Genomic DNA, 17,934 nt, shown 5'->3' on the forward strand with positions numbered 1-17,934 from the left:
TGCTGCCATTCAGAGGGACCTGGACAGGCTGGAGAGCTGGAGCTGGAGAGGAACCTCCTGAAGTTCAACAAAGGCAAGTGCAGGGTCCTGCACCTTGGGAGGACTAACCCCAGGCAGCAGTACAGGCTGGGGGTTGACCTGCTGGAAAGGAGCTCTGCAGAGAAGCACCTGGGAGTGCTGGTGGACAACAAGTTAAGCATGAGGCAGCAGTGTGCCCTGGTGGCCAAGAAGGCTAATGGGATCCTGGGGTGGGTGCATTAGGCAGAGTGTTGCCAGCAGGTCGAGGGAGGTGATCCTGCCCCTCTCCTCAGCCCTGGGGAGGCCTCCCCTGGAGTACTGTGTCCAATTCTGGGCTCCCCAGTGCAAGAGAGACATGGCCCTGCTGGAGAGAGTCCAGCGGAGGGCTACAAAGAGGATGAGGGGACTGGAGCATCTCTCCTCTGCAGAAAGGCTGCGAGAGCTGGGCCTGTTGAGCCTGGAGAAGAGAAGACTGAGAGGGGCTCTCATCAATGTGTACAAGTATCTGAAGGGGGGGGGGGGTGTCAAGAGGATGAGGCCAGCCTCTTCTCCGTGGTGCCCAGCAACAGGACAAGAGGCAACGGGCGTAAACTGAACCGCAGGAAGCTCCATCTGAACCTGAGAAAAAACTTCTTTCCTGTGAGGGTGACAGAGCACTGGAACAGGTTGCCCAGAGAGGTGGTGGAGTCTCTTTTGCTGGAGATATTCAAAAGCCGTCTGGATGTGATCCTGGGCAACATGCTCTAGAGGACCCTGTTTGATCAGGGAGGTTGGACTAGACGATCTCCAGAGGTCTCTTCCAACTTAAACCATTCTGTGATTCTGTGAAGAGCGTGTGCTAGGCTCGACAGACTTGTACAGGTCGATTTCGAACTCTACGGGCTTGTACTGCTTGCACTGGGCTCTACAGGCTCATTTGGTCATATGCCAGACTTTACAGGCTCCTACGGACTCATGTCGGACTCCATGGGCTCATACCGGCCTGTGCTGGGTTTCACAGGCTCATACAGGCCTGTGCTGGCCTCTACGCTCTTTCATGGGCTCCTGTCAGATCCTACGGGCTTGTTCGGGCTCGTGCTGGACTTGATGGGCTTTTAATGGCCTGTGCTGGACTTGACAGGCTCATACGGGCCTCTGCCAGGCTCTACACACTCGCAAGGGCTCATGATGGGCTCTACAGGCTGCTATGGGCTTTTGCAGGGATTTATGGGCTTGTATGGGCCTATGCCAGGCTCTAGGACTCATGACAGACTCTACAGGCTCGTACAGGCCTGTACCAGGCTCCATGGGCTCATATGGGCCTCTGCTTGCATCTGCAAACATGCACAGGCTCATGCCGGGCTTTATGGGCTCCTATGGGACTTTGCCAGGTTCTACTCATCCTACGGGCTCATTCCAGGCACTCAGCCAGTTTCTACAGGTCTGTGCTGGATTCTAGGGGCTTGTACAGGCCTGTGCTGGTTTTTATGGGCTTGTATAGGCCCATTCCGAGCTCTACGGGCTCATGTTGGCCTCCACAGCTCTCTATGGGCTCACACAGACTCATGCAGTGCTCTGCGGGTTCTTACAGGCTGATGCCAGGCTTTACAAGGTTTTACAGGCTTGTACCAAGCTCTGCGTGCTCATACAGACCTGTGCTGGGCTTTACAAAACTGTACAGACTCGTACCAAACTCTAGGAGCTCGCAAGTGCCTGTGCTGGGCTCTATGGGCTCATACAGGCTCATGTCTGGCTCCACAAGCTCATACAGGCCTCTGCTGCTCTCTACAGGCTCGTATAGACTTATGCCAGACTCTTCAGGTTTGTACAGGCTCATTTCGGACTTGAGCTTGTACAGGCCTGTGCCAGGCTCTGTTGGCTCATACGGTCTCATGCCAGTCTGTACAGACTCATATGTGCCTGTGCCAAGCTCTATGGGCTCATATGGATTCATGCCACTCTCAACAGACTCACACAGGCCTATGCCTGGCTCTACATGCTCACATAGTTTAATGCCAGGTTGTACGGGCTCATATTGGGCACATGCCAGGCTCTACAAGCTCATATGGGGCTGTGCTGGCCTATACGGGCTAGTAAAGGCCTGTGTTTGGCTCTACAGGCTCATTTGGGTCTGGGCCGGACAGGCCAGTGCTGAGCTCTACAGGCTTGAACAGGCTTATGCCGGGCTCTATGGACTCATTTAGGCCTTTACCAGGTTCTACTGGTGGTAGGGGCTCATGTTGTTCTCAGCAGGCTTGTACAGGCATGCGCCAGTCTCTATGGGCTCATGCCGGGCTCTGTAGGCTCGTATGGTCCTGTGCTGGGCTCCAGGGGCTCATACTGCTTGTACAGCCTGTTGCTCAGCTCTACAGGCTTGTACTGCTTGTGCTGGTTTCTAATGGGTTCGTTCTGCATGAGGCTCCACAGGCTCATACAGGCCTGTGCCAGGCTTTATGGCCCCCTAGCACCCAGCATCACCCCATCCCCCAGGGCCCCCACGATGTCCCCAGGATTCCCGTGTCTCGAAGGACCGCTGGGATCCCCCAGGGCCTCCAGGTTGTCCCTAGGGCCACCGTGTCCCCCAGAACCCCCCAGAGTTTGCATGTCCCCAGGACCACCAGGATGTCCCCAGAGCCCTCCCAGATCCCTCTTATTCCCCAGGATCCCCCAGTGTTACCCTGCCCCCCCAGTCCCCTCAGGATGTCCCCAGAGCCACTCTGTCCCCAAGAATCCTCATGGTCAACCTATCACCCAGGGCCCCCAGGATGTCCCCAGGGTCTCCCCGGGGCCCCCCAGAGTCCCCTTATCCCCCAGAGCGCCCTGTCCCCCAAGACTCCCACGGTCACCCCCTTCACCAGGGCCCTGGGTTGTTTCCTGAACCACAACATCCTCAAGGACCCCTGGGATGTCCCCAGGCCACCCCATCTCACAGGTCCCCCAGCCCCCAGTGGTCCCAGTTCTCCCAGCAGCTCCCAGTCCCCACTGGGACACAGCCCCTGGACACACACACACGTCACAGAATAGCCAAGATTGGAAGGGACCTCTGGAGAAAGGGACCTCTGAAGACCATCTAGTCCAACCCCACCCCTGCTCAGGAAGGGTTGCCTAGAGCACATTGCCCAGGATCGCGTCCTGGCAGGTTTTGAATAGCTCCAGAGGAGACTCCACAACCTCAACCACGCACATACACTCATATACCTACACACACATATGCCTGTGCAGACAACCATGGCTGCACATATACATGTGTAAGCACAAATGTGCAGGTACAGGCACAGCTACACACGCAAACACACATATGCACACAGGCACGCACAAACACACATGCATACACCCAGGTAGGCACAAGCATGTGTGCATACCCATACCCACCCACACACACTTGCAAGCAGTCGCACACCAACATGTACACACACAGACATGCATGCACACACATTTTTTACATAAACATACATGGACACACACGCACACAGCCGCTGATGCAGGAACGGCCATAGGTCGCCACCCAGCACAACAGAGTGACGCAAGTGAATCACAGCCCCACCACGTTGCATGTGTGTGTGAGAGGGTCCTTGCACGTGTGCATAGCAGCATTTGCACGCATGTTCACGTTTGTACACATGTTCACATGTCATGTGCCTCTCTGCCCATGAGTGTTTCCACCTGTGCATTTTTGCTGGTGTTTGTGCAGTCGTGCATGCAGGTCGTACACGTGTTTGCATGCATGTGCATGCATCTGTGTGCACATCTACTTACACATGCATGTTTGTATTTGAATGCATGTTTTCACATGTGCACATGCTAGTGTGTTTGCACATGTGTGTGTTTGCGTGTGTGTGTATTTGCACACATATATTCCCATTGCATGCATGTGTGCACACGTGTGTGCGCAGCAGGCTACACCAGTGCATATCCTGCTGCCATTCAGTGCCCACAGCTAATTGGGATCATCTCATTAGTGGGGATTAACAGCTATCTATAGACAGCTGGGGGGGGGGGAATGGGTAGCATAGGGGGAACAAGGCCACCACAGGGACACGAGGATGTTTCTCCCCCTACCCCAGGCACCCCCCCCCCAAATCCCCTAAATCCGCTGGCCTAATCCAGGCTCCCCGCTAGGGCTGCCAGCCAGGACTCCTGGGTCTCCTCCCAGCAGCAGGGGTGGGGACGGGCCCGGATGCGTGGGTTCCTTCCTGCCCCCCCCCCCCCCAACCGGCCCCCAGCAGGTCCAGGAACAGGGCTGAGGCCCAAATGCCTTTCCTCCTGCAAAAGGGCTGGGGACAGCTCGACGAGGTGAGTGCAGTCCCCAAATGCCCGGGTCCACTGGCTCGGGGTGGCACCGACTTGTCCCCCTGAGCACAGTGCTGCATTTCATGTTGTCACCCGCACATACAGTGCTACACACCACGGAGTCACCCATGTTGCCTCTCCTGGCAGTGTCACCTGTGTCACTGCACCCGGACCTGCGTGTCCTGTCAATGTCCCCCACCACACTCCCATTTTGCCCTCTGCTTGCAGGATGCACTGCTCTGCCTCTGCCATGCGAGGACCCAGGCATTAGGCATGCAGGCACCCCCGGTTGCTCCCTGCTCTGGACCTGTGCGAGGCAGGAAGCCGCTTCCGAGCGGGAAATGTCCCCCTCCCCGAGCCTCAGGCTTGTTTTGTTCAGGAGGAAACAAAGGAGCCGGCGCCGGCCCCACGCCACCGTCGGGCATTGCACAGGCAGGCAGCAATGCACTGGGCCAGGACCCAACATCTGGGTGCAAAGCCGGCCCCCTGGCACCCATGCCGACACAGCACAGAGGCCCCCTTGTTGTCCTGCGCGCCAGGCATTCCTGGGGGGGGGGGCAGGCTGAGCCCCCCACGAACTCGCCACACATGTGGCAGGCCTGAGCAGGCACCAAGCCAGTGGCTCAGAGTAGGGGATAAGGAGCAGTAGGATAAGGCAGGGGGCTGCAGTAGATGGTGCCCACAGCCGGGACCAGTGCGCATGCATGTGTGGCTGCCTGTGGGTGCATGTGTGTCCACACCTGTGCACTTGGACATGGCTATGTTTGCGTGCGCACAGGCTGGGGTGGGAGGGGTGAGCACAGGGGGCACACGCATGTGCAAGCCCATGTGTGCATGTGTGCTGGGACAGGCGATGCAATCCCAGCAGGGCACACACTTGTGCGAGGCCATGCATGTGCACATGCTGGGGCAGGCCGTGTGAGTGCAGCCAATTACACACATGTGCAAGCCTGTGTGTGCATACCTGCTGGGGAAGACAGTACAAGTGCAGCACGTGCAAGCCTATATGTGAACACATGCCAGTGCAGGCGCAGCGGGGTGGGCACATGAACGTGCAAGCCTGCAAATGCACCCGTGGCGGGGCAGGTGGTGCAAGCACAGCGGGGCACACTGGTGGGCAAGCCCCTGTGTGCACATGTGCCAGGGCAAGCCGTGCGATCACAGCAGGGCACACGCATGTGCAAGCCCGTGTGCACACATGTGCCGCGGCAGGTAGTGCGTGGGCAGCGGGCACACGCGCGTGCAAGCCCCTGCACGGACCCGTGTGCACAGCGCGCCGGGGCCGGGGCCGGTGCGGTGCCCTCAGTGGCTGCGCCGGCCCCCGCCGGGCCCCGCCCCGCCCCAGCCCGCCGCTCCCGGCCCCGCTCCCGGCTCGGCCCCGCCGCCGCTGCCGCCGCTCGGGGCCGTTTCCCGGCCCGTTCCGGGGCGGGGCCGCGGGGCCGCTCGGGGCCGCCGGGGCCGGGCGCGGCGGAGCCGGTACCGGGCGCAGCGCGGCGGGACGGGACGGGATGGGACGGGAGCGGGGCCGAGGCGGGCGGTGGGGGGTTGTGGTGTGGTGTTGTGTTGTGCAGCCGGGGTGCCGCGCGGGGTGTTGCGCCGGGATGCGTCCGTGTGTGTGTGTCCGCGGGTGACAGCACACCCGGTTAGGCGTGCACGGCTCGTGCAGTTCGGTTGTGCACAGTCGGACAGTTGCGTGTCCGCGCGCGGCTGTGTCTGCGTGTCCGCGTGCAGCTGTGCGGGTGTGCGGCTGTGTCTGTGTGCGGTTCTGGGTGCGTGCGTGTGTGTGTGCGCGCGTGTGTCTCCCCGTGTTGGTGTGCGCACAGCTGTGCCTGCGCTTGTGCCGCTGTGCATCGTGCCCCAGCTGTGCTGGCAGCGGCTCCCAGTTCCCAGGGCATATGGCGGCACTGGGGAGGCACTGGGGGCAGTGGAGCAAGGGGACAGGGGCTCTGGGAGTGCTGGGACCAGGGCACTGGGAGCGCTGGGGGTTACTGGGAACTTTGGGAGCCCTGGGCTGCGGATCTGTCCTGGGGGGAGGGGGAACAAGGAGGGTCCTGGGGGAAGATGAGGGGTCAGCTGGTGTTGGAGACCTGGTGAGCGCCTTTATGTGTGTCCCTGCACTCGGGGCTGCCCATCCTGGCTGTCCCCGGGTCCCCATGCTCGGGGCTTGCTGTCCTGGATGTCCCCAGCTCCCTGTGCTCGGGGCTGCACATCTTGGATGTCCCTGCGCTTGGGGCTAGCCGTCCTGGAAGTCCCCATGCATGGGGCTGGCCATGCTGAATGTCCCATCCTGGGTGTCCCCGTGCATGGGGCCAGCTGTCCTGGATAACCCCACGCTCGGGACTGGCCGTCCTGGATGTCCCCATGCTCAGGGTTGGCCATCCTAGCTGTCCTGTTGCCCGAGCTCCCAGCTCCCTGGGGGGGGGGGGATCCCCCTTTTGAGGTGCCTGTGCTCCCAATGGGTGCCAGACGCCTAGGTCCCCCACCCTGGCCTGGTCACCTCACGCTGGTGACAGCCACAACACCCAGGAGGAGCACCCACGTTGCCTTCCCCCCTCACCCCAGGCTGTCTCTGGCATGGGGGTGGACTAGGTGCCCCCCCATGCCTCAGTTTCCCCCCACCCTTGGGCTTAACCCCTTCTAGCCTGGCAGGATGGCTGCAGCCCAAATGCCTGGGCTCACCGCCAGCCCCATATCTGCCTAGGGTGCCCAGCAGCTGCGTGGGTGCTGAGCTCCCCCGCTTTGCCCCAAGAATGCCGCCTGCCATCTTCCTCCTCCTCCTCCTCCTCGGGGGGCCAGGGGGGACAGCGCTCTCCTTCCCCCAGGACCTGGTGGCCCGCAGCACCGTGGGGCTGGCAGGTGAGTGGGCGTGCGTGCAGGCAGGCGTGTGGCGCAGGGCCAGGGCTCAGGGTACAGCGGCCGAGGGTCACACGTGCTGCTGTACCCCTGCCAGGCACCGCAACCTACCCCCGCTTCAGTGGCCTCCGGGATGACAACATCACGGCCCAGCTGGGCCTCGACTTCCAGCGTATGCTGCGCCTCAATGGCACCCTCTTCGTGGCAGCCCGGTGAGTGGGGCCTCACACGAGGGCTGGCACACTCAGGCCTTCTTCCCCTTGCCCTTCCTCACTGGGCCCCAGGGCCTCCTTGCACACCCACAGGCCCCTGTACACATCCTTATGCTTCTTGCACAGCATCAGCCCCCCTTGCACCTCATGTCCCTTGCATGGTATCTGGTCCCCTTGCGTGCCCTCGTGCCCTTTTGCATGTCGTTGTGCCCCTGGCATGGTGCTGGAACCCCTTGCACACACTTGTGCCCCCTTGCACGGCATCAGGTCCCCTTGCACATCCCCATATCCCCTTGCACATTCCCATGCCCTCTCCCATGACACTGTTCTCCCTTGCACATACCTGTGTCCCTGCACACATCTCCATGCCCGTTGCACTTCCCCATGTTCCCTTGCATGTCCCCATGTCCCTTCACACGTCCCCGTGCCCCTTGCACGCTCATGGCCCTTCTCCCCTCAGCGACCATGTTTATGCCTTCGACCTGGGGCAGGACAAGCGGACGCTGTACCCCGAGCGGGTAAGGGGGATGCTGGGGCCAGGGGATGCTGGCCCTTTGGGGTGAGGGCAGGGCCTGGACGCCTGGGTCCTGGGAGTGGGAGCTGCGCCATGCCCAGCCGCCCCTCTCGTCCAGCAGCATCTCACCTGGGAGACGCGGGACAGGGAGAACTGCGCCATGCGGGGCAAGCTGCAGGTACAGGACACAGGAACAGCGGTACAGGGACAGGGGACACGGGGGCATGGGAGTCAGGGGTGTGGGGGGCATGGGTCTATAGGGGAAACAGGGGCACAGGGTATAGGGGCATGGGGACAGGGATATGGGTGCAAGGGCTATCGGAGTATAGGGGTACAGGGACATGGGGATAAGGATATGGGGGTACAGCGATATGGGGGTATGTGGGCAAGGGGTGCAGGGGTATGGGGGCATGGGGGACATGGGAGCATGAGGGTATGGGGCCACAGGGTATGGGGGTGCTGGGGTATAGGGGGTTATGGGGGTGCAGGGGCACAGAGTAGTAAGGGGTATGGGGTAGGGGGGCATGGAGGTATGGGGGCACAGGGTATAGAGGGTATGGGGACACAGAGGTATGGGGACAGATGGGCTCGGCTCCTCCCGGGGGCTGGGGCAGCTGGGACCCCCATGGCCACCCTATCCCCTGTGTCCCCTCATGTCCCCCCGTTCCCCCATGTCCCCCCATGTCCCCATGTCCCCATGCCCATCGTGCAGGATGAGTGCTACAACTACATCAAGGTGCTGGTGCCGCGGGATGCCCGGACCCTCTTCGCCTGCGGGACCAATGCCTTCAACCCCCTGTGCCGCACCTACGAGGTGGGGGGTGGGTGACGAGCATGATGAGCATGGGGGGCCTTGACAGCTCTGTCCCCTCCAGGGATCATGGGGTGGTGGGAGGTGATGAGTGCGTAGGGCCTCAGTGTCTCAGTCCCCTGCAGGGGCACATGAGGGTGACAGTGCCTGGGGGTAGTGGGGTGTGATGAGCCTGGGGGGTCTCAACAGCTTGATCCCTTCTGGGAACATGGCAGTATCACTGCTGGGGGGAGGGGAAGTGATGAGTGTGTGGGTTCCCAGCCTCTCAGTTTCCCCTCTGGGGAGCGTGGGGCTGGCAATGCCCAGGGAAGGCGGCCGGGAGGGAAGACAAGCGTAAAGGGTCTCAGCGGCTCGGCCCCTCTAGGTGGGCAGCCTGGCGCAGGAGGGCGAGGAGGTGAGCGGCCAGGCCCGGTGCCCCTTCGACGCCAAGCAGAGCAACGTCGCCCTCTTTGCTGGTGGGTGCCTGGAGCCGATGGGGGGGGGTACCCTGGGAGGGAGACAGGGTCCCTGGGGGGGGACAAGGACCTGAGCAGGGCAAGGACCTGTCAGGGGACCCTGGAGGGGACAGCAGGGACCCCAGGATGTTGGGAACCCTGCGTGTGTGGACACACTGACGTCCCTGTGTCACCTGTCTCTGGCCGTCCCGCGCTGGCCCATGCGCCTGTCCCACAGACGGCAGCCTGTACTCGGCCACGGTGGCTGACTTCCAGGCGAGCGACGCGGTCATCTACCGGAGCCTGGGCGAGGGCAGCCCCGCGCTGCGCACCCTCAAGTACAGCTCCCGCTGGCTCCAGGGTACTGGCGTGGGGCATGAGGGGGTGGGGGGACAGGGATGGGTATGGGAGTATGGGGGGGGTACTGGGGGATGGGGACATGGGGTTTTGGGGTAGGGGGATACAGGGGCAGATGGGTACAGGGGGATGGGGTAGATGGGGTTTGGGGTATGAGGGTGCAAGGGTACGGGGGACAGGGTATGGGTGTATGGGGATACAGGGGCACAGGGTGACAGCATATGGGAGTACAGGGGAATTTCGGGGGTGTAGGGGGTCAGGGCATGGGGGGGTACAGAGATACAAGGGGACAGTATGGGGATACAGTGTGATACATGGGTACAAGGGGATGGGTTATGGGGGTATAGGAGTAGGGGGGATATGGGGGACAGGGGGACAGGGCATGGAGGTATAGGGTGATATAGGGGGACAAGGGAACAGGACACCAGAGGCTGCAGGAGATGGGGACATGGAGCACAGAGTCCTGCTGGCTGTGGGGCACAGGGGCTGGAGGGAGCAGAGCCAGCCTCAGATCCCTGGGTCCCCCCCCGGGCAGGCCTGCTGCGGGGGGCTCACAGCTCACTGTCCCCCAGAGCCCCACTTCGTGCAGGCCCTGCCCTATGGCCCCTATGTCTACTTCTTCTTCCGGGAGATCGCCGTGGAGCTCAGCGCCATGGGCAAGGTGGGCATGGGGGACATGGGGGACACAGGGGAACACGGGGGACATGGGGCCAGGACAATGCCTGCGGCAGCCTGGTGCCTATTCCCCTGACATCAGGGGAGGGGTGCCCCAGTGCCCATCCCTGTGGCATCTGGCCAGGTGCTGGCTCTGTGTGTCGACATCCAAAGGTGCCTGTGGGTGTCAGCTCCAGATGCCAATGGCCAAGGGTGTCCATGGGTGCTGATGCCTGCAGGTGCCACTCTGGGTGTCAATACCTGTAGGTGTCCTGTAGGTGCTAGCCCCAGGGTGCTGATGCCTGTGGGTGCCAGACAAGTTTCCAGTGCCCATGGATGTCCACGGGTGCCAGCCTGAGTGCCAATACCTGTGGGTGTCTGTGGGGACTGGTCTAGGTGCCAGTGTCTGAGGCTGCCCATGGATGCTGGGCCCGGATGCTGATGCCTGTGGGTGCTAGCCTTGGGTGCCAGTGTCCATGGGTGTCAGCCCGGGTGCCAATGCCTGTGGGTGTCCACGGGTGCCAGTGTCCATGGGTGTCATCCTGGGTGCCAATGCCCATGGGCACCAGCAGCCACAGGTGACAATGGTGGCAGTGCAGGTGGCGGTGGCGCGCGTGGCCCGGGTATGCCGCAACGACCGCGGGGGTTCGCCGCGGGTGCTCGAGCGCCGCTGGACCTCCTTCCTCAAGGCCCGGCTCAACTGCTCAGTGCCGGGTGATGCTGTCTTCTACTTTGATGTGCTGGAGGCTGTGACACCCCCCCGGCACCTGCATGGGCGCCCCGCCATCCTCGCCCTCTTCGGCACCCAGCGCAACAGGCATGGGGCCCAGCGACCTGGGGATGGGGGGCACAAGGACGTGGGGACACGGGCTCATGGGGTATAGGCATGGGGACACGGGAGGTAGGGAGATGGGGTCATGGGACGTGGAAGTGGGGATGTGGGCACACAGGGGATGGGGCAAGGGGGTGGAGGGACAGGGACATTGGCATCTGGGGACAGGGGCATGGGAATATGGAGAACAGAGGGGACAGGGACATGGGCATGTGGGCACAGTGATGGGGAGGGGGCATGTGGACATGGACAGGCAGGGACATGGGCACAGGGACATGGGAGATGGGGGACAGGCCATGGGCTCACAGGGGATAGGGATGGAGCAAGCGACTTGGGGACATGAGCACGGGGGAACACAAGCACATGGGGACATGGGCACACAGAGGACAGGCAAATGGGCACGTGGGGACACAGGCACATGGGACAGGGGGCACATGTGGGGACATGGGCAGATGGACATGGGGATACAGTGACATGGGCTCACAAGGAACAGGGATGGAACAAGGGCATATGGGGACATGGGCACATGGGATGGGGACAGGGCAAGGGAGTAGGGGACATGGGTACGTGAGGACATGGGCACATGAGAGGCAAATGGGTACATGGGGACATCAGGATGGGGTGCACAGGGACAGCTATGTGGCACAGGGACATGAGCACATGGGGGACAGGGACATGGTGGGGGTTATGGCACGGGGACATGGGTACGCAGGACAAGTGACAGTGGGGGGGGGGGGGACATGGCACAGGGCTATGGGCTGGTTGGGAGCATGGCTGCTCAAGACTCTGGGTTGGGGTGACCTGGCAGGGCCAAAGGATCCTGAGGGTGTCCTCAGGGTGTCACCACTGTTGTCCCCACAGCATCCCTGGCTCCGCTGTCTGTGCCTTCTACCTGGCCGACGTGGAGCGGGCGTTCGAGGGGCGCTTCCAGGAGCAGCGGGGCCCTGACGGCACCTGGACCCCCGTGCCTGAGGAGCGGGTGCCCCGGCCCAGGTAGCGCCTGGACACCTGGGCCCCCGGAGAGATGCATGCACGGGGCCAGGGCGGGGTGGCTGCATGGGTGCTCACAGCTGCCATGCCCTCAGGCCGGGGTGCTGCGCGGGCACAGGCTCAGCAGCGGCATTCAGCAGCTCCAGTGACTTCCCTGACGAGACACTGGCCTTTGCCAAGGCCCACCCACTGCTGCGTGACGCCGTGGCGCCCGCCACCGGCCGGCCACTCTTCACCTGCACTGGCAGCAGGTAGGGTGCCCTGGCCACCCCCATGTGAGGGCATGGAAGGGCACAGTGCAAGGTTTGGGGGGGGGGGGGGGTGCAAGGCTGCAGTGCAAGGCGGTACAAGGCTATGCAATGGGCATGCAAGGGTCCTGTGCAAGGCCATGGTGCAAGGGCATGCAATGGCTCAGTTGGGGGGGGTTTGCAGGGCATGCAATGGCCGGGGGGGGGGGGGGTGCAAAGACCCTGTGCAAGGCGGGGGGGGGGGGGGGGGGTGTGCAATGATCCAGTCCAAGACTGTAGTGCAAGGGTATGTAATGGCTCAGTGCAAGGGGTGGGGGGGCAGGGTGCAGGGCCCTGGTGCAAGGGCCTGGGGCAAGGTGGGGGGGGGGGGGGTTCAAGGTTGCAGTGCAAAGATTTGTGAGTGTGTGCAATGGGTCAGTGCAAGGGAGTGTGAGGGTGTGCAATGGCTGAGGTGGGGGGGGGAAGGCCACAATGCAAGGGCCTGGTGTAAGGGGGGCACAAAGGTGTGCATGGGGGGGGGGTGGTTCAAGGGCCCAGTGCAAAGGCCTGTGAGGTCGAAGCGTGTGGGTATGCCCTGGTGCAAGGGTGTGCGAGGTGGCGGTGTGAGCATGTGTGAGGCCCTGGTGCAAGCATGTGCAAAGGCATGTTGCAAGGGCAGGAGATATCATGGTACAAGACTATGGAAGACCCCAGTGTGAGGGCATGCAAAGGCCTGGTGCAAGGCTGCGGTGTGAGCGTGTTTTGCGGTACAGGCTGACACAGCTGGCGGTGGACGCGGGCGCGGGGCCACGGGGGAACCACACCGTGCTTTTCCTGGGTGCCGAGGACGGGCGGGTGCTGAAGGTGCTGGCAGCGCCACGAGACCCTGCTGACGTGCCAGAGCCCGGTGACACCCGGGAGGCTGGTGACACCCGGGAGCTCGGCTCTGAGGCACTGCTGCTGGAGGAAATCAGCCTCTATGACCCCGGGCGGTGAGGCCTGGACGCCTGGGTCCTTGGAACAGAAGAGGGGGCATGATGGGGCGGGGATGCTAGGGTGTGGGAAGAGCCCATTCCTGTTTTGGGGGGGTTCCATCCTGGTGCCATGGGGCCTGATGGGTGCCGTGGGGTCCTCCTGATGGGTGCCGTGGGGCCCTCCTGATGGGTGCCGTGGGGCCATGCAGGTGCCATGGGGAGCTGGTGGGGGCTGTGGGGCCTCATGGGTGCTGTGGGGTGCTGATGTGGGGTGCCATGGAGGGCTGAGGGGGGTGCCATGGCATGCTCATGGGTGCTGTGGGGCACTAGTGGGTGCTGTGGGGCACTGGCAGGTGCCATGGGGCCATGTGGGTGCTGTGGGGTGCTTATGGGTGCCGCAGGGGCTGATGGGTGCCATGGGCCACTGCTGGGCGTCATGGGGCTCTGAAGGGTACCTTGGGGCACTGATAGGTGCCATGGGGCCATGCGGGGGTTGTGGGGCACTGATGGGTGCTGTGGGGCACTGGTGGGTACTATGGGGTCATGTGAGTGCCATGGGGTGCTGACAGGAGTGGTGTCGGGTGCAGGTGCCGGGGGCCACGGGGCGCCAGCCGGGTGCTGGGCCTGGAGCTGCACCCACGGGGCCGGGAGCTCTACGTGGCCTTTGCCGGGTGCTTGGTGCGCCTGCCCCTGAGCCGCTGCGCCCAGCACGGCGCCTGCCGCAGGTGAGCCCACGCCGCCCCACACCCACAAGGGTGAGGGCACGGGGGCAGGGGAGGGCATGGGGGCAGGCGAGGGGCTAGGGGCATGCAAGGGCATGGGGATGAGCAAGGGCACGGGGATGTGCAAGGGCACGAGAGCATGGGGAGAGCCCAGGGGTGTGCAAGGGCACACGAGTTTGTAGGGGCAAATGGGCATGCGAGGGCGTGGGCCGTACTGGGGCATGAGCGTGTGTGGGAGGGCATGGGCTGTGCAAGCATATGGGGTGTGGAATGGCACAGGGGGTGTGGAAGGGCGCAATGGGTGTGCAAGGGCATGAGGGCATGCAAGGGGATGGGACATGCAAGGTCCCAGGGCTGCAGCAGTATAAATGTGAGCATGCAGGGTGTGCGAAGGTGTGTGAGGGCCACATGCATGTGTGCCCCTGCCCGCGTCCCCTGGCGCCCGGATGCTGGGGGTCCCTGCAGGGCGGGCGCTCAGGCTGTGCTGCACTGCAGGAGCTGCCTGGCCGCCCGCGATCCCTACTGCGTGTGGCTGCCAGCTGGTGGCTGTGTCCCCTTCTCCGAGGACCTCCCGTAAGTGACAGCAGGCAGTGGCCACTGGGAATGCCATGCTCCCTGCCCCTTGCGTGGGCCCCAGCTTTGCACTGCTCCTTACACTCATCCTTCCCCCCCGCCCCGCCTCTCTGATAGCCTAGGTCCCCTCCTCATGGGGACACTGGGGACAGTGGCTGACATATCCCCTCTGTGTCCCTTCCATGTCCACCCATGTGGCCAGGTCAGGCTTCGAGCAGGATGTGGACGGAGCCCCTGGGCTTGCAGGAGCCTGCCAAGGTGAGCAGGAACGTGGGAGAGAACATGGGGACATGGGCACCAGGGGACATGGGGGACAGTGAGGACCCAGGGGGACATTGAGGGAACATTGGGGACATGGGGGGCACGGGGGGGATATGGGGAACATTGGGGACCATTGGAGGACATTGAGGGACATGAGGCACCAGAGAACATGGGAGACATTGGGGGCCATGGGGGTCACTGGGGGACAGGGGACATGAGCACTGGGGGACCATGGTGGGTAGTGGGGGACATAGGAGACATTGGAAGATTTTGGGAGACCTGGGGGGAGCACTGCGGGACGTGGGGGTCACCAGGGCATACTGGTGGCACCAAGGTGACATTGGTGGCACTGGGGGGTGTGTGGGTGACATGGGGGGCACCAGAGGACATGGGGGGCACCGGGGGGGCCTCGGGGGTCCCAGGGATGTAGGTGGCACTGGAAGATGCAGGGAGGCACTGGGGATTGGGGGGACATGGGTGGCCTTAGGGTCTCAGCCTGACACCCCCCCCCGCTCGCACAGACATGCCAGCCACAGGGGACAGCAATGGTGACGAGGACTTGGCGCATGGTCAGTGATGCTCATTGTCCCCCTGGGCACCCACTGGGCGACCTGTGTGTCACAGGACCCTCAGGGACCAGGGAGGGACTCAGATGTCCTGGGCATTGGGCGGGAGGGGTCTGGGGACCAGGGAGGGACTGGAACTGGAGAAGGGTCCTGGGGACCAGGAAAGACCCCAGAGACCATGGAGGGACCCCAGGGCCTGGGGAGGGACCACGGGGATGAGGGAGGGACCCAAGGACCAGGAAGGACCCAAGGAACCAGGGAGGGACCCAAGGACCGGAGAGGGATCCCAGGGGCCAGGAGGGACCCATGCACCGTGAAGGGCCCCCAGGGACAAGGGAGAGACCCAAGGACCAGAAAGGACTCCAGGGTTCAAGAGGGACTCCATGGACCACCAGGGACCCCAGGGGCTGAGGGTGTCCATGGACCAGGAGCTGAGGTGGGAGCCAGGCGCTGACACGGTTCCCGCTTGCAGGGGTGAGACAGGACTCCCCAGGCACCTCAGTGCCACTGCCAGTGCTGGCAGGCTGCGTGCTGGGAGCCTTCATGCTGGGCGCCCTGGCTGCTGGGCTGTTGGCCACCTGCTACCGGGGCCCCACAGCACCCAAGGGTGCCGAGCCCCCCCCAGCACTCCCCGCTGGCCTCCACCACCCACCTGAGGTACCCCAGCCGCCTGCCCCCCGCCTCTACCCCCTACTGCCGCCCTGCCGCGGAGATACAGGCGTCCAGGAGCAGCACCCGGAGCTGGCCCAGCTGCCCACCCCAGAGACAACCCCGGAGCCACCAGCCAAGATTCCCCGGGAGCACGGCCACGGCACCCCAGAGTGCCCCCAGCCCCCCACACTGGTGGCCCCACCCAAGGCCACCCTGGATGAGCTGCTGCAGCGGCTGCACGGGGCCAGTGGCTCGGGGTGGCCAGTGACCCCGAGCCCACCCGGGGGATCCAGCTCCTTTGGGAAGAGAGTGCAGCCAGACACTCCGTATTTCGGCGTGCGGCGCTTCGATGTGCCCCCTGACAGTCCGCCGCGGCGGCGGCCGCTGGCACAGAGACACTCGCTGGCGGGGCCACCCACAGGGCCACCTGGCCTGGCACGGGGGCTCACCCGCATGCACTCAGCAGGGGTCGGCGGGGGGCTGGTGCGGGCACCCCGGCACGGCGCCCTTGAGCGCTCGCTTTCTGCCAAGCCCCAGCTGCTGCCCAAACCCCTCCTGGTGCCCGTGGCCCCTGGGCGGCCCTGAGCTACACCAGGGACATGGGGACATCCTTGTGTCCCCCCCCTTCCAGGACAGAGCCTCAGAGGTGGGACACTGGGACAGGGGTGCCCAAGCTGCCCCCATCTCCCTGCCCTTAGGTGATAGGGGTCCCCATATCCCCAGCTGCCCACATCTCCCAGCCCTGGACGATGGGGTCCCGGCATCCCCAGCCAGTCTCCCTGCCTCAGGTGACAAGGGTCCCTGCATCCCTGACCACCCCTGTCTCCCTGCCCCAGGTCACAGAGGTCCCCATGTCCCCAAGCCATCCTGGTCTCCCAGCCCCTGGTGTCAGGGTCCCTGTTTCTCCAGCCACCCTCATGTCCCAGGTTCTGGTGGTCCCCATGTCCCCAGCCATCCTCCTGTCCCAGCCCTGGATGATGAGGTCCCTGTCCCCACCAGCTCCCCTAGGGCTCTTTCCTTTTTAATTTATTCACCACTTTGGGGGCTGTTGGAGCCATCAACACAGCACAGCCCCTCACCAATGGCCACGGCCACCTTGGGGACCCAGGGGCCATAGAAGGGCGCTGGGCGCAGGAGCTCACCACGCCGGCGCTCGGTTCATCCTACCATGTAGGACTGGGGCTCAGCCCCACGCTGGGCCCCAGGTGCCTGCAGCAATTACACGGTTTCTCCATGCTCTGGTGTCCGCCTGGCTTTGTCTGGGGTTTGGGGGTGGGGTGGGGGGAATGCAAGGGGGTTCATATGGCTTGAGGCGAGCTGGCAACAATGGGGTGCGCAGAGAATAATGGGTCACGAGGGAACAATGTGGGGGCACACAGGACACCACAGGACCTCTGCATTTGCACGAAGGGGCAAGCGGCAGGGGTAAAGGGTTAGGACTCATGAATTGTGTGAGATGGGGAAAAGGGTGTTAAAGGATGCAGGGGCGTGTGTGTATTTTTGTGTACACTCATGTACATACACACACATGTACACAGCACACTGAATGCATGTTTGTGCTCACATGAGTGCACTTGTGCACACACACCTGTGCATGCATAGTTGCTTGCACACTTGTGCGCGTGCGCATGTGTGTTGTGACGCTCACTCCAACCCAGTGCTCCCCTTGCAGGCCCCAGCACACAGCCAGCAGCCATTGTCCTCCTCTCCCCTCCTCAGCCCAGGGCTGCTCATCACCCCAGCTCCATCCATCCCTGCTTTGCGGGGGCAACTGGGGTTTAGATTTCTTGCCGGCAACTCATAACACACATACGATGGGCACACACTCGCAGGCTGCAGGGACCCCAGCCACAGGTGCCATCCAGCCTGAGCACCCACACGGGAAGCAAGGGGGATGCAGCTCCCATCCCTGGGGAAGCACAAAACACTGCTCTCCTCCCCACCAGGGTTTCTTTGAGCTGCTTTTATTGCAGCTGCTAACTGATGACCTCAAACTCGTTATACAGCTGAAGGGGC

General features: G+C 63.1%; 1 protein-coding gene across 5 annotated transcripts; it reads left to right on the forward strand.

Moving 5' to 3' along the window:
• The first annotated feature begins 5,721 nt into the window (after positions 1–5,721).
• On the forward strand, positions 5,722–17,154 carry SEMA6C (semaphorin 6C). 5 transcript variants are annotated; one of them, XM_068922250.1, is made up of 18 exons: positions 5,722–5,763; positions 6,989–7,143; positions 7,238–7,352; positions 7,813–7,870; positions 7,988–8,044; positions 8,579–8,680; positions 9,042–9,132; positions 9,350–9,472; positions 10,041–10,129; positions 10,722–10,939; positions 11,816–11,947; positions 12,040–12,195; positions 12,945–13,163; positions 13,733–13,870; positions 14,363–14,440; positions 14,643–14,698; positions 15,223–15,270; positions 15,740–17,154. In XM_068922250.1, the coding sequence occupies exons 2-18, from the start codon at positions 7,038–7,040 to the stop codon at positions 16,501–16,503; spliced, it is 2,550 nt and encodes an 849-aa protein (XP_068778351.1). In that variant the 5' UTR covers positions 5,722–5,763; positions 6,989–7,037; the 3' UTR covers positions 16,504–17,154. The 5 variants fall into 5 exon arrangements, with proteins under 5 accessions (XP_068778351.1, XP_068778352.1, XP_068778354.1 ...); XM_068922251.1 differs by having other exon boundaries at positions 12,085–12,195; XM_068922253.1 differs by having other exon boundaries at positions 5,726–5,763; positions 10,004–10,129; positions 10,831–10,939.
• The last annotated feature ends 780 nt before the right edge of the window (positions 17,155–17,934 follow it).

Source organism: Struthio camelus, chromosome 30 (assembly GCF_040807025.1).
Source record: "Struthio camelus isolate bStrCam1 chromosome 30, bStrCam1.hap1, whole genome shotgun sequence".
NCBI lineage: Eukaryota > Metazoa > Chordata > Aves > Struthioniformes > Struthionidae > Struthio > Struthio camelus.

Coding starts and splice junctions, on each gene's coding strand:
- SEMA6C (XM_068922250.1), top strand. CDS start 7,038: ATGCCGCCTGCCATCTTCCTCCTCCTCCTCCTCCTCGGGGGGCCAGGG. Junction 9,133..9,349: donor CAACGTCGCCCTCTTTGCTG/GTGGGTGCCTGG, acceptor CCTGTCCCACAG/ACGGCAGCCTGTACTCGGCC. Junction 11,948..12,039: donor GAGCGGGTGCCCCGGCCCAG/GTAGCGCCTGGA, acceptor CCATGCCCTCAG/GCCGGGGTGCTGCGCGGGCA.